Source organism: Salmo salar, chromosome ssa10, assembly GCF_905237065.1.
Source record: "Salmo salar chromosome ssa10, Ssal_v3.1, whole genome shotgun sequence".
NCBI lineage: Eukaryota > Metazoa > Chordata > Actinopteri > Salmoniformes > Salmonidae > Salmo > Salmo salar.
Genome location: NC_059451.1, coordinates 9,769,463 through 9,781,480, shown reverse-complemented (window position 1 = coordinate 9,781,480; position 12,018 = coordinate 9,769,463). Strand labels below are relative to the sequence as shown.

Here is a 12,018-nt window from a genome sequence, read left to right as displayed (position 1 = left end):
TCGTTAGTTTGCAGACATGTTGTGCCTTCAGTCTGGGATCAAAGAAAATAGCGATTTGCTGTGTGTGGTTGTGTGTCCATCCAAGCATGCGTGTGTATGCATGCTATCGATTTCTCAATGTGAAGGTTCGTGTCTTGGTAGGCTCTGATTTGCACCCCCCCTCTTTTCATCTTCTTTCTCTTTCTTTCTTTCTTTCTTTCTTTCTTTCTTTCTTTCTTTCTTTCTTTCTTTCTTTCTTTCTTTCTTTCTTTCTTTCTTTCTTTCTTTCTTTCTTTCTTTCTTTCTTTCTTTCTTTCTTTCTTTCTTTCTCTCCCTCTCTCTCGTCCTGCAGTCTGAGAGGAATGCACTGAATGTCCTTATCTCTGCCCATGCAAACATTCTGTGAGCCAGTAGAGGTTGAATTCCTCTCAGATTGCAGGCAGACCACATGCTGGCATCAGAGGTGAAGCAGCCTGAGGGGCTTCTCACGATTACACTGAAAAACAAGGACACTTAAAACCCTTAAAGAACATGAAGAAAAACACGTATAAGAATACAAAAAAACAACTCCGAAGTCAAGCTCCTTACTTCCGCCGCCATCATAGAGTTGTCAAAACACTAGCAGCATTCTTAGCTCAAGATATCATACCAAAACAGCCTACAGTCACAATTTTGAGTACACAAATCATCTGTTTTCTCGGTTTTTATGTTTGTAACGAATCTCCTGTTGTCACAGTAAAGATAGGATTATGTAGATTCCAGTTTCTTAACAGGGCCTCAATGGTTTTGCATTTGTCTCCTCTGTGGGGGATGACTTTCTCTCTCATAGGAGACTTTAATGCTGTGGGAATGAAGGGGATGGGGGAGAGACTGCGACAGGAATCATCTGCTGGCTCGCTAGCTCTCTGTCTCTTCTCAAAGACAGCCTCATACATATGGAGACACAAACAAAGAAGCACACACAGACAGATGCGCGCACACAGACGTTCACACACAAACGCACACACAGACGTGTACACACTGTGGCCTGCAGTAGCTCTCAGAACACACAAAATATTTATTCCTAGGTTGACACTCACGGTTGCAGACACACTGTAGTCATTGATGCACACACACACAATACACCCTCACAGGCAAATACTGGGCCTTATACAGCTTTGCACTCAACACAAACTCACACACACAGAGTGCAGAAAATTCCAGTGACAAACAAAAGGCAGCCCTGCACTAATGTCTGCTAGCATCTCGATTCCCTCAAACAACCATCTCTTCTCTCATCCTCTTTGTCTGAATGAACAATACATTTTGTTAGCTTAGCATAGCTACAGAAAATGATACCAGAATATTATACTGGGCATAGTGTGGGGAGTGTAGCCCTGTCTTAGCCTAGCCTAATCTATAGCCTTAGGTTAACAAGCACTAGGCTAATGCTAGTCCACTGTGGTGCAGTCAATGGATGGGTACATTAGCTGCTCTGACTCTCTGGGCTCATAGCGAGTCAGAGACAAACTGATTCCTCACCCCTATTCTTTACATAGTATGCTCTTCCCTCTGCATCATTGTCTCACTTTCACCGCCATGGCGGGGGTGTACATTTACACCAAGAATAACACATCTTTACCCAAATTATTTATGAGGAAACTTCTTAAAAGCATTTTAAGTGAAGTTGGATTTAGGCATATGATTATAACATCTAAGTGTAACATCCTTTCACTTTACACTACACTAACATCGCTCACTTAGTCTAATTGTAAATTAAATATTTGATTTGGTCTTGATTGAATTTCAAGTTTAGGATTGGAGAGAGAGGGGGAGAGAGAGAGAGAGAGACGCTACTAACAGCTTACTAAACAACATACACTTAGTGTTCATTTCTTAGCTACGGTATACATATCTCCCTGGCATATTACTTATGCAGAAACATACATTACATATTTTTGGACTCACCGTTGTTGTGTTGTGCTCACATGAACAGGAAGGTGGCACGGCGGTCCTTGTTGTGGGCAATCTTCTCAATTACTATGTCATCAAAGTCTGGTGTTCCCTGGATGAAGTCATGCTGGATTGACAGCATGGCCAATACATTCAACTTTTTCTGGCCCATGGTGTTGTGTGTGAAAGTTATCATTTTAAGGGTGTAAAAGTTTCTCTCTGACTCAGCGGTTGTCATCGGATTAGTGGTGATAATGATTTTGAGAAAAGAGACCGTCTCAGACAAAGCCTTTTGCAGGTTGTTCTCGTATAGTGATTTCAATAATGAAAGTGGCATCTTTCCAGTGTGCAGCTCAGGATTCCGGTAGGGATGGACAGCACCGTTTTCATGCTGGTAGAACGCTCCGTTTCCCACGGGCCATAGCTTGGTAGAACACTGGAGCTCTGTGTTCGGAAAGGAATGTTCATATTGGGGTAAAAACGAGTTGTCTATCAACTTTGCCACAATTAATTGGTCACTTTCAGAAAACCTTTCTTGCACATGAGCAGCGATTGTGTGCACTCTTGGCCAGTGCATGCCTCCATCACAGGTGCAGTGTTAAGGTTTCTCTGCCCTGGTTCAGTGGCATCAACATGTCCTCTTGGCCAGTACATCAGTTTGCTCGCCAATGTTTTTAATGTTCACCTTAAAGGTGTCAATTGCTCCGGCATTTCCTGCTGCGTCAATGGTTCGTTTCTGCATTAAGTTGTACTAAACATCCACCTCTGACATGACCAAAGAAAATAACTTGAGCAGTTGCAGAAATGTGTGATCCTTAAGTTTCATGGACAGGTCATATGCCTCACTGATGGGGATCTCATTCCATCCAGGGGGCCAGTGCCTCACGTTCCTCCCACACAGCATTGACGGTTCTGCTTTTGAAGTTCCATCGTGTACCCGGTGGCCTGGGGACCTGTCTGTTCGCTGACTCCGCGAGAGTGGAGAGTCTTTTAGGTGAGAGCGAGAAAAAGGTGAATAAGTAAGATAGGTCTGCAAAAAAAACACTTTGTAAGTACACTTACTCGCCCTGCACAGAGTCGGTGAAGTGTTAGATTCTGTTGGGTGTGCGTAACAGTGCACAAACTGCGCGTTTGGGTAAGTCTCCTTAAGTAGCGTTTGGACACCACGTGCATTACCACTCATCACCGCTGCCCCATCCTAAGTTTGTGCAACCAGCTTCTCCTTCACGTTCAGTGGCGCTAGGACTTGTTTGATGGTGTTGGAGAGGCAAACACCAGTTTTGTTTGTCCTTCACCTCTACAAACTCCAAAAAGCTCCCACACACACTGTGGTCTGATAACATGTAGCGCAGCATTATTACCATATGTGATTTACAGGAGACATCAGTGGTTTCGTCTGCTTGTACAGATGCAAAAGGAGTCTCGGACACCTCCTTAGCTATAGCTTCTCTGTACACTTCATTTTTTTTGGATGGTGCTTTATGTACCCTTAAAAATGGGTTGGACGTCATAATGCCTTTGTAACCTGTAATCTCTTTCACGCATGCTCTCAAAAATACACCTGAAAATGTCTGAGTTCAAGGAGTGGGCTGACTCATCATGGCCCTTGTGCTGTCTCACAATTACCACACAATTGAATGCATGCTATAATTCTGGCAAGCATTCTCCTCTGTTTGTTGGTTGTGAAGGACATGGCTCGTCTACATGTCTAGCTGAGCCACAATGTTTTATTTTCCCAGTAATCCCAGGTTAGCTGCATTGTCTACATGTCATGCACAATTCTCATGTTTTGAGAGACTTTCAGATAGATGTTTTAAATCCTTAAACCCAGACTTGGACCACACGCCCTCTCCACCGAAAAGCAGGCAGGGGAAGCAACACTCAGTCAGCCACTGCTTCCTTCTTAACCTCTCATTGTTGAATTTGCGATTTCTGACTTGTTGTGTAACATTTATGTCCAATGGCACAGAGACATTTTATCTCTAATTTCTCGTCATATGACAAGGATTGAAAAGCATTTGCCAGTAGATTGTCAACGTGATTCATGATGATGACTGCTAGCTAAGATTTTGAAAGTGTGATGTTGACATGATCAGTCCAATCAAAGCTACGGGAGATATAATGTGATTTGATGTAATTTTATATGTGGGCAATGACCTTAAGACTTCTTGGATGGGCACGTTTACTGTAAATCTATGGCAGCACACAAGCGGGGTTGAACTGCCTATCTCTCCTGTAGATTCTGTGGTGAGGTAGTGTCCCCATGAGTGACAGAACCCTGAGCCAGTCACGGCACAACCAGATAAGATTAACAACGCCTATGCTCTGTGCTTTTGCTGGCTGCTCCTCCACCACAGAAAGCACTGAGCTAGGCTGAAACCAATGCATTTAGGAGCTGCCTTACTCAAGAAATAGACCAAGTTTGTATGCTGCTTTATTAACTCAAGGATTCTTTTTTTTTTTTACATTGTATGCTGAACTGATATGTGACATGAATTAATGCCAGAATAACATTTTATAATTTAACAAAACAGGTGGGCCTCTGCTCTGACCCACCTGCCCTGAATGATGGGTCACCACTGATTACATACCCTCTACAAGCTACTATGTCAAATAAGTTATTTTAGCCATTGATTTCTTTCAGAATTCTATGTGTTAAGCTACATTACATGCTATGCAAATTCTTGCCTTGTTCTCCATGTGCTGGTGTGTCCATATAGCATGTCATTATCATTATACGCACATAGTATACAAATGCATGGACATTTACAAATATTCAACTGAACCACACGCTCCCTGCCCTGAAGTGAAGTCAGTTCCAAAATAGTTACGGAGATAGCTGTCACAGAATGGATACAGTATAAAGATACTTAGATATTTAGGTGGGATGGGCTGGCTGAACACACACTGATCCATAGGAACCACACACACACAATGAACACAAAGGTTTTGTCTCCTGCAGGTCCTTAGCGCCCAGAAGGCCGGCTACAAGGCGGCGATTGTTCACAACGTGGACTCTGATGACTTAATCAGCATGGGATCCAATGATCGTAAGTTTCCCCCCTCTTCCAATCCTTCTCTTCTGCAATGCACACACAAACAAAAACAGAAACGTGCAGCAGCACTGCACACAGTCGTCTGTTCATGTGTCTCCTCATTCGTGGTCAATACAGCTTTGATTCCCAAAACCTGAGCCTAGAGGACTTTTCGGACTCGCTGGGACTTAGAGATATTGCAGCCATAGCGCCAATTCCCACTCTTAATGTCGTTGTGGAGGAATGTGGTGCTCTGGTTTTCAGTACGTCGCCAAACAGTTCAACCCTGTCCAAACGGCTCAATCGGCCCGGGAAATTCACAGTGCCCTATCTACCATCAAATTAAGTTTTTTGGAGGAGGGATATCTGTGCAGTTTCTCTTTTCTCAACAGCTTATTCTTCACATAGTTTGTCGCTTGTCTCCCGCCTCTTGCTCTGGGGTGTACGACTACGTATCATGAATAATCAAGACAGCACCTCATGCTGGTAATTGTCTAGGACGGATCATCCAGTCGGATGGGTTATTTTCAAACGTTGGTCAGCGAGCCATTTGTTAACTTATCAGCCATCCAAGAGATTTATGTCACCGGGGTTCTGTGGGCCCTACCAACTAATAATATACCCACAATATGCCCACAGTCGTGCATGAGCAGAATCATATATAAGACGGTGGCACAAGTGGGCATCAGCCTCAACGCAGGGGCAGACTGGAATCATAAATCAGCGCACCAGGGGCAAATTGTCCGTTCTACTAAACTACTTTGGGCTGGTGTCTGAATGGGACAGCAGCCCATTAGCCAAAATGGTAATTCTGCCGCAAAAAATAATGATAACATTTCTTAATAGACTCATTATTTAAAAAAATGCCCATTGGGCTAAAGATGGATCAGACCACCAGGCATTTGCTCAAAATTCCCTATGCCAGTTTGTTTCAGGCTCAAAGGGTCCCATAGACCCTGGAAATTACCCCATCTAACAGCTTTAAAGATCTGTGGTTCGCCATAGTTATGGTCTGTCTAAATAAATGACTTCAGAAATGCCAGATGTTATACTGGAGTGCCTCGACAAATTTACCATTCTTTCTATTTTTGTATCTTTCACTGGGGCGAAAATCTGATATCAACTTTGGGGGGGACAATTACATGAAATTTTCTCAAGAGCAATTCCTGAGGGGGACACCAAAAGTAGTGTTATAACACATAGCCTACATTGTAATATGGTAAATGTATATTGAGGAACCAAAGAAATAAGGTGTTTGCCGTACTCCTAACTACCGGTACCCAAAACTACACAACTACTCACAACAGCAATACCATTGCCTTTAACAAATCTTAGTTCAGTCAGCAGTTTAAGTTGAGAGTGGGGGTATCCATGGCATTTTCCAATTATGTTCCTATTTTACAAGTCAAAAAAATGTAGAACCTTTCATAATGTTGCCAAACAAAGACTCAACAAACTTACCTGAGACTCCATCTCTGCCAGTCTGTCCCTGCATATCTGTCCCCAACTCTGCTGTCTGTGTGCCATCTGTTGCCTGCTCTGCCTAATGACATCATTGTGAAACATTTCCATTAGAATTTCATTTCTTTCTTATGAACATTTTATCAACTAGTCTTTGAGATATTAGGCTACTTTGCGTTTTGGTGTACTGAAAAATACTCTGATGTCCGTCTTTTATTTTTCTGCCATTTTTCTACCTGGCTGGCTGGCTACACACACACACAGTGTGTAGGTTATTTACAGTAGGAGATGGGCTTCTATCATCTTATCTTTTATCATTCTATTTGGGCTTCGATCTAAAAGGTAGCTAGCAAATGTGAAACGGATTAAAATGACAAGAGTTGACAGCTGTATGAGTTCACCATTTACACAACATATGCTGCAACCTTTTGTAATTTTAATAGTTTGTTTCATATTGGCTGGCTTCCAACAATAGCTGAATTTGCAAAGCAAGCGAGCACCAATTCCGTTTCAGTGGTGTTTGCTATAATCTTTGCTACCCGGGTTAAATAAAATAAATAAATAAAAGTTCCCTTGCGACAATTTAGCTTTTGCAACGCGACCATTAAATATATTTAAGACAATGGTAGAAGAAGAGTGTAGTTCTGTTCAGTTTGGACTTCAGTTTATCGCTAACCTTATCACAGGGACTTTGAAGCACTAACTTACATCATCTGCATGCTGATCTCGGAATAAATTGACGATAGCAAAGATTCCATCTTTGATGAGGCCACATAAATGGAATAGGTACTAGCTAGCTTAATAGTTAATATTTGCACGCTAGCTCTGCATATTCAGCTAGTGTTTGTGCGCGATTAACTTTACGTCAGTTACGTTCATTGAGTGCCTTTCAGACAGTAGACACGACCCCTCTGTTACCTTGCCAGTGGATCAAACCATTGTGAGGAAAAGGGTGGGGGGGTCGCAATCTTTTGAAACTTAAAAACGCGCTATTAAGTGTCTATAATCAGCACAATTGCTTTCATTGCGTATTATTAATATTATTTAAATTACATAGTTATGTTTCAGTGATATATTGGGGGGGACAAATCATATTTTTCCCAGGATGGGGGGGTCGTGTCCCCCCCGTCCCCCCCGGGATTTCCGCCCCTGATCTTTCACCGATAACTGACTCGAATCTTAATTTCTTCCTTCGAACAGATTATTTCATGATGGTCTAGATTTTATTTTATGATGGGCATCAATATGTGGCCACCTCATGTATAAATACATTTTCCTTCTCTTTTCCCTTTTAGTGGATATTTTGAAGCAGATTGACATTCCATCAGTATTTGTGAGCGAAGAGACTGCCAATTCCCTGAAAAAAGACTACACATATGACAAGGGGTGAGTCATGGGCCAAAATCTAATTTCCATGTCAATCAACATCAAGGCTAATTCAAGCCGGAGGCATCCAAACTGGCGTACTCTATCCATACTGTCTAAGAATCCTGTCCAAATAAATCTGTCAGCGTTATTTTTTTTAAATAATATATTTATTTATTCTATGAATGCAATGGAAAGACGACATAACATGATCTTTTTATCTTTGTGTTACATTACTATGTCATAATGGCCTCAATTGACGTGCTGGCATCGTAAAGCAGATCTGCCTCATGCTGTCATCACATTCCCAGAGCTATGCAGAGAACAGTGGATAATCAGGGAATGACTGTTTTTTCATCCCACCATGCTGTCAGTAATAGACCTCTTTCTTTGCTCTGATATCAATCATACATTCGGATTAGTACCTCTTTTGTCCTGGCATGCAGACATACCAAAATAGTACATTTCCAGTCAATTGCCTGGAAATATTGCAATGTTCTTCACAAAATGTTATTATAGAAACGTTAACTGAATTTGCCTATATGTATTTGGAAAATAATGATGAGGGTGAGTGAAGTCTTACCCATTATTTCACAGTGTGAAATTACATTAGTCAGATGGGAGGGCGTTTATGTGACAGGACGTCATGAGGTGTAAAATTAAAATGAGTCGCCTCGTGTGACATGCTATAGATGATGGGCCATGTCGAAACGCTCCAATCGTAAGGACTCCTTGTAGGTCACTATTATTTGGAGTGTATCTAATTGTCAGTCATAAACACTTAATTAAATCTCCATAATGGCGCTGTTGTTGTTTTTCAGGGGTCATGTGGTCCTCATGCCGGACTTCAGCCTGCCTCTGGAATACTACCTGATCCCCTTCCTCATCATCGTGGGAATCTGCCTCATCCTCATCGTCATTTTCATGGTAGACAAATGCACTATCTTCTCAACATGTCAATGAAGTTTATTCATTCATTCATTCATATACACTGAGAATACAAAACATTAAGACCACCTGCTCTTTTCATGAAATAGACTGACCATGTAAATCAATGTGAAAGCTATGATCCCTTATTATTGTCCCTTGTTAAGTCCACTTCAATCAGTGTAGATAAAGGGGAGGAGACAGACTAAAGAATGATTTTCAAGCCCTGAGACAATTGAGACATGAATTGTGCATGAGTGCCATTCAGAGGATGAACGGTCAAGACAAAAGATTTACAGTGCATTCGGAAAGTATTCGGACCCCTTCACTTTTTCCACATTTTGTTACGTTACAGCCTTATTCTAAAAAAAATCTCATCAATACCCCATAATGACAAAGTGAAAAATAGGTTTTTTGCAAATTTTTACAAATGCATAAAAAATTAAAAGACAAATACCTTATTTACATATGTATTCAGACCCTTTGCTATGACACTCGACATCAGCTCAGGTGCATCCTGTTTCCATTGATCATCCTTGAGATGTTTCTATAACTTGATTGGAGTCCACCTGTGGTAAATTCAATTGATTGGACATGACTTGGAAAGACACACACCTGTCTATATAAGGTCTCACAGTTCACAGTGCATGTCAGAGCAAAATTCAAGCCATGAGGTCGAAGGAATTGTCCGTAGCGCTCCAAGACAGGATTGTGTCAAAGTACAGATCTGGGGAAGGGTACCAACATTTTTTTGCAGCATTGAAGGTCTCCAAGAACACAGTGGTCTCCATCATTCTTAAATGGAAGAAGTTTGGAGCCACCAAGACTCTTCCTAAAGCTGGCCATCTGGCCAAACTGAGTAGCCATCTCTGCAGTATTCCACCAATCAGGCCTTTATGGTACTGACGGAAGCCGCTCCTCAGTAAAAGGCACATGACAGCCCGCTTGGACTTAGCCAAAATGCACCTAAAGGACTCACAGACCATGAGAAACAAGATTCTCTGGTCTGATGAAACCAAGATTGAACTCTTTGGCCTGAATGCCAAGCGTCACATCTGGAGGAAACCTTGTACCATCCCTACGGTGAAGCATGGTGGTGGCAGCATCATGCTGTGGGGATGTTTTTCAGCGGCAGGGACTGGGAAACTAGTCAGGATTGAGGGAAGGATGAACGGAGCAAAGTACAGAGATCCTTGATGAAAACCTGCTTCAGAGTCCTCAGGAACTCAGACTGGGGTGAAGGTTCAAACAGGACAACGACCCTAAGCACACAGTCAAGACTATTTATTTTTTTATTCTACCTTTATTTAACTGGTCAAGTCAGTTAAGAACAAATTCTTATTTAATACCCCGGCCAAATCCTAACCCGGACGACACAGGGCCAATTGTGCGCTACTCTATGGGACTCCCAATCACGGCTGGTTGTGATACATCCTGGAATCGAACCAGGGTCTGTAATGACGCCTCTAGCACTGAGATGCAGTGCCTTAGACCGCTGCACCACTCAGGAGCCCCAACGCAGGAGTGGTGATAGTCTCTGAATATCCTTGAGTTGCCCAACCAGAGCCTGAACTTGATCCCGATCGAACATCTCTGGAGAGACGCTCCCCATCTAACCTGACAGAGCTTGAGAGGATCTGCAGAGAAGAATTGGAGAAACTTCCCAAATACAGGTGTACCAAGCTTTGTAGCGTCATACCGGCCTTCCCTGTAGCTCAGTTGGTAGAGCATGGTGTTTGCAACACCAGGGTTGTGGGTTCGATTCCCACGGGGGGCCAGCACAGAAAAAAAAAAAAAAAATGTATGAAATGAAATGTATGTATTCACTACTGTAAGTCGCTCTGGATAAGAGCGTCTGCTAAAATGACTAAAATGTAAATGTAAATACCCAAGAAGACTTGAGGTTGTAATCGCTGCCAAAGGTGCTTCAATAAAGTACTGAGTAAAGGGTCTGAATACTTATGTAAATGTGATATTTCCGTTATTTATTTTTTAATACATTTGCAAAAATTTCAAAAAACCAGTTTTTGCATTGTCATTATGGGGTATTGTGTGTAGATTGATGTGGAAAATGTTTTATTTAATCAATTTTAGAATAAGGTTGTACCGTAACAAAATGTGGAAAAAGTCAAGGGGTCTGAATACTTTCCGAATGCACTGTAAGTGCCTTTGAACGGGGTATGGTAGTAGGTGCCAGGTGCACTTGTTTGTGCCAAGAACTGCAACGCTGCTGGGTTTTTCATGCTCAACAGTTTCCCGCGTGTATGAAGATGATATCATCAAGCCTGCTACAACAACAAAAAAATGTTTTCATTTTTTTATTTAACTAGGCAACAAATAACAGAGAACTTGCTCATTAGATTTGTCTGATGAGTTAAAAAGCAGAGTCAGTTACCCAAATCATCCCACTTCCCAAAGAATTGACAGAAGAGCGTGATAAATGTCATTATTTTAAATGCCCATACAATTACTTGGAGTACTGTTTGAGGTATTTCTTAACTGCAGAGAATTCTTAATTCGGGAAATAACTATCAATGAAATGGTGACGTCAGACTTTTGGAAAGAGGGTGCATGGTTGAAGTACAAGAGTGTTGCCTGGTTCCAAAAAACTGTTGGGTTATTCATCAGGATTTTCAGTGAGGTTAAGTGACTCATAACTCCCCAACTGACTTGACTTTTCCCTTCTCGCTCAGATCACGAAGTTTGTCCAGGGCAGACACAGGGCTCGGAGAAGCCGTCTGCGCAAGGACCAGCTGAAGAAACTTCCCATTCACAAGTACAATAAAGGTATGGAGGGATATCGCTATCAACAAAGCTATCTTGACTTCAACGTTGAGAAGTGAGATGGGCCAATAGTTTTGTGTTTGGGTTCGTAAGCATTGACAACACTGATCTTTTTAGATCTGTGTATTGTTGTAGTAATGTCGTTCAGGGATGTAAGGTATCCCCTTATGTTTTTCCTCACTTTGTGTGAATGTATGGATTACTGTCAAAGCTGGTTGCTTCAACACGGGTTCAAGCTGAGGGAGTATCTGTGTACATTGGAATTTGTCATTGGAGAACAAGAGTCTAAAAATTGTTTTGTGTCAGTTTGTTTGCCTGCCTGTGTGTCAACAACACAAAGAATGAAACCTGGCTTTATGATCGGAAGGCACACGTATACCCTTGTATGAGATTATTTAGAATGGTATTATGACTCACTCACAGATCTATCGACTTTCGTCCTCAATGAACAGTTGACCCTAAACGCTCACCCTAACCTTCGACCTAGATGAGAACTCCAAACTGACCTTAGATCTCCACCGGGTCTAGCCACGCT

General features: G+C 42.0%; 1 protein-coding gene across 2 annotated transcripts in view; it reads left to right on the top strand.

Moving 5' to 3' along the window:
* LOC106613488 (E3 ubiquitin-protein ligase RNF13) overlaps positions 1-12,018 on the top strand; it is a 93,177-nt gene that overhangs the window by 61,556 nt on the left and 19,603 nt on the right. For both annotated transcript variants that reach the window (XM_014215770.2, XM_014215771.2), the window contains exons 5-8: positions 4,874-4,961; positions 7,703-7,793; positions 8,594-8,699; positions 11,393-11,486. In XM_014215770.2, coding sequence (XP_014071245.1) covers positions 4,874-4,961; positions 7,703-7,793; positions 8,594-8,699; positions 11,393-11,486 — 379 coding nt within the window. The remainder of the gene's footprint in view (positions 1-4,873; positions 4,962-7,702; positions 7,794-8,593; positions 8,700-11,392; positions 11,487-12,018) is intronic.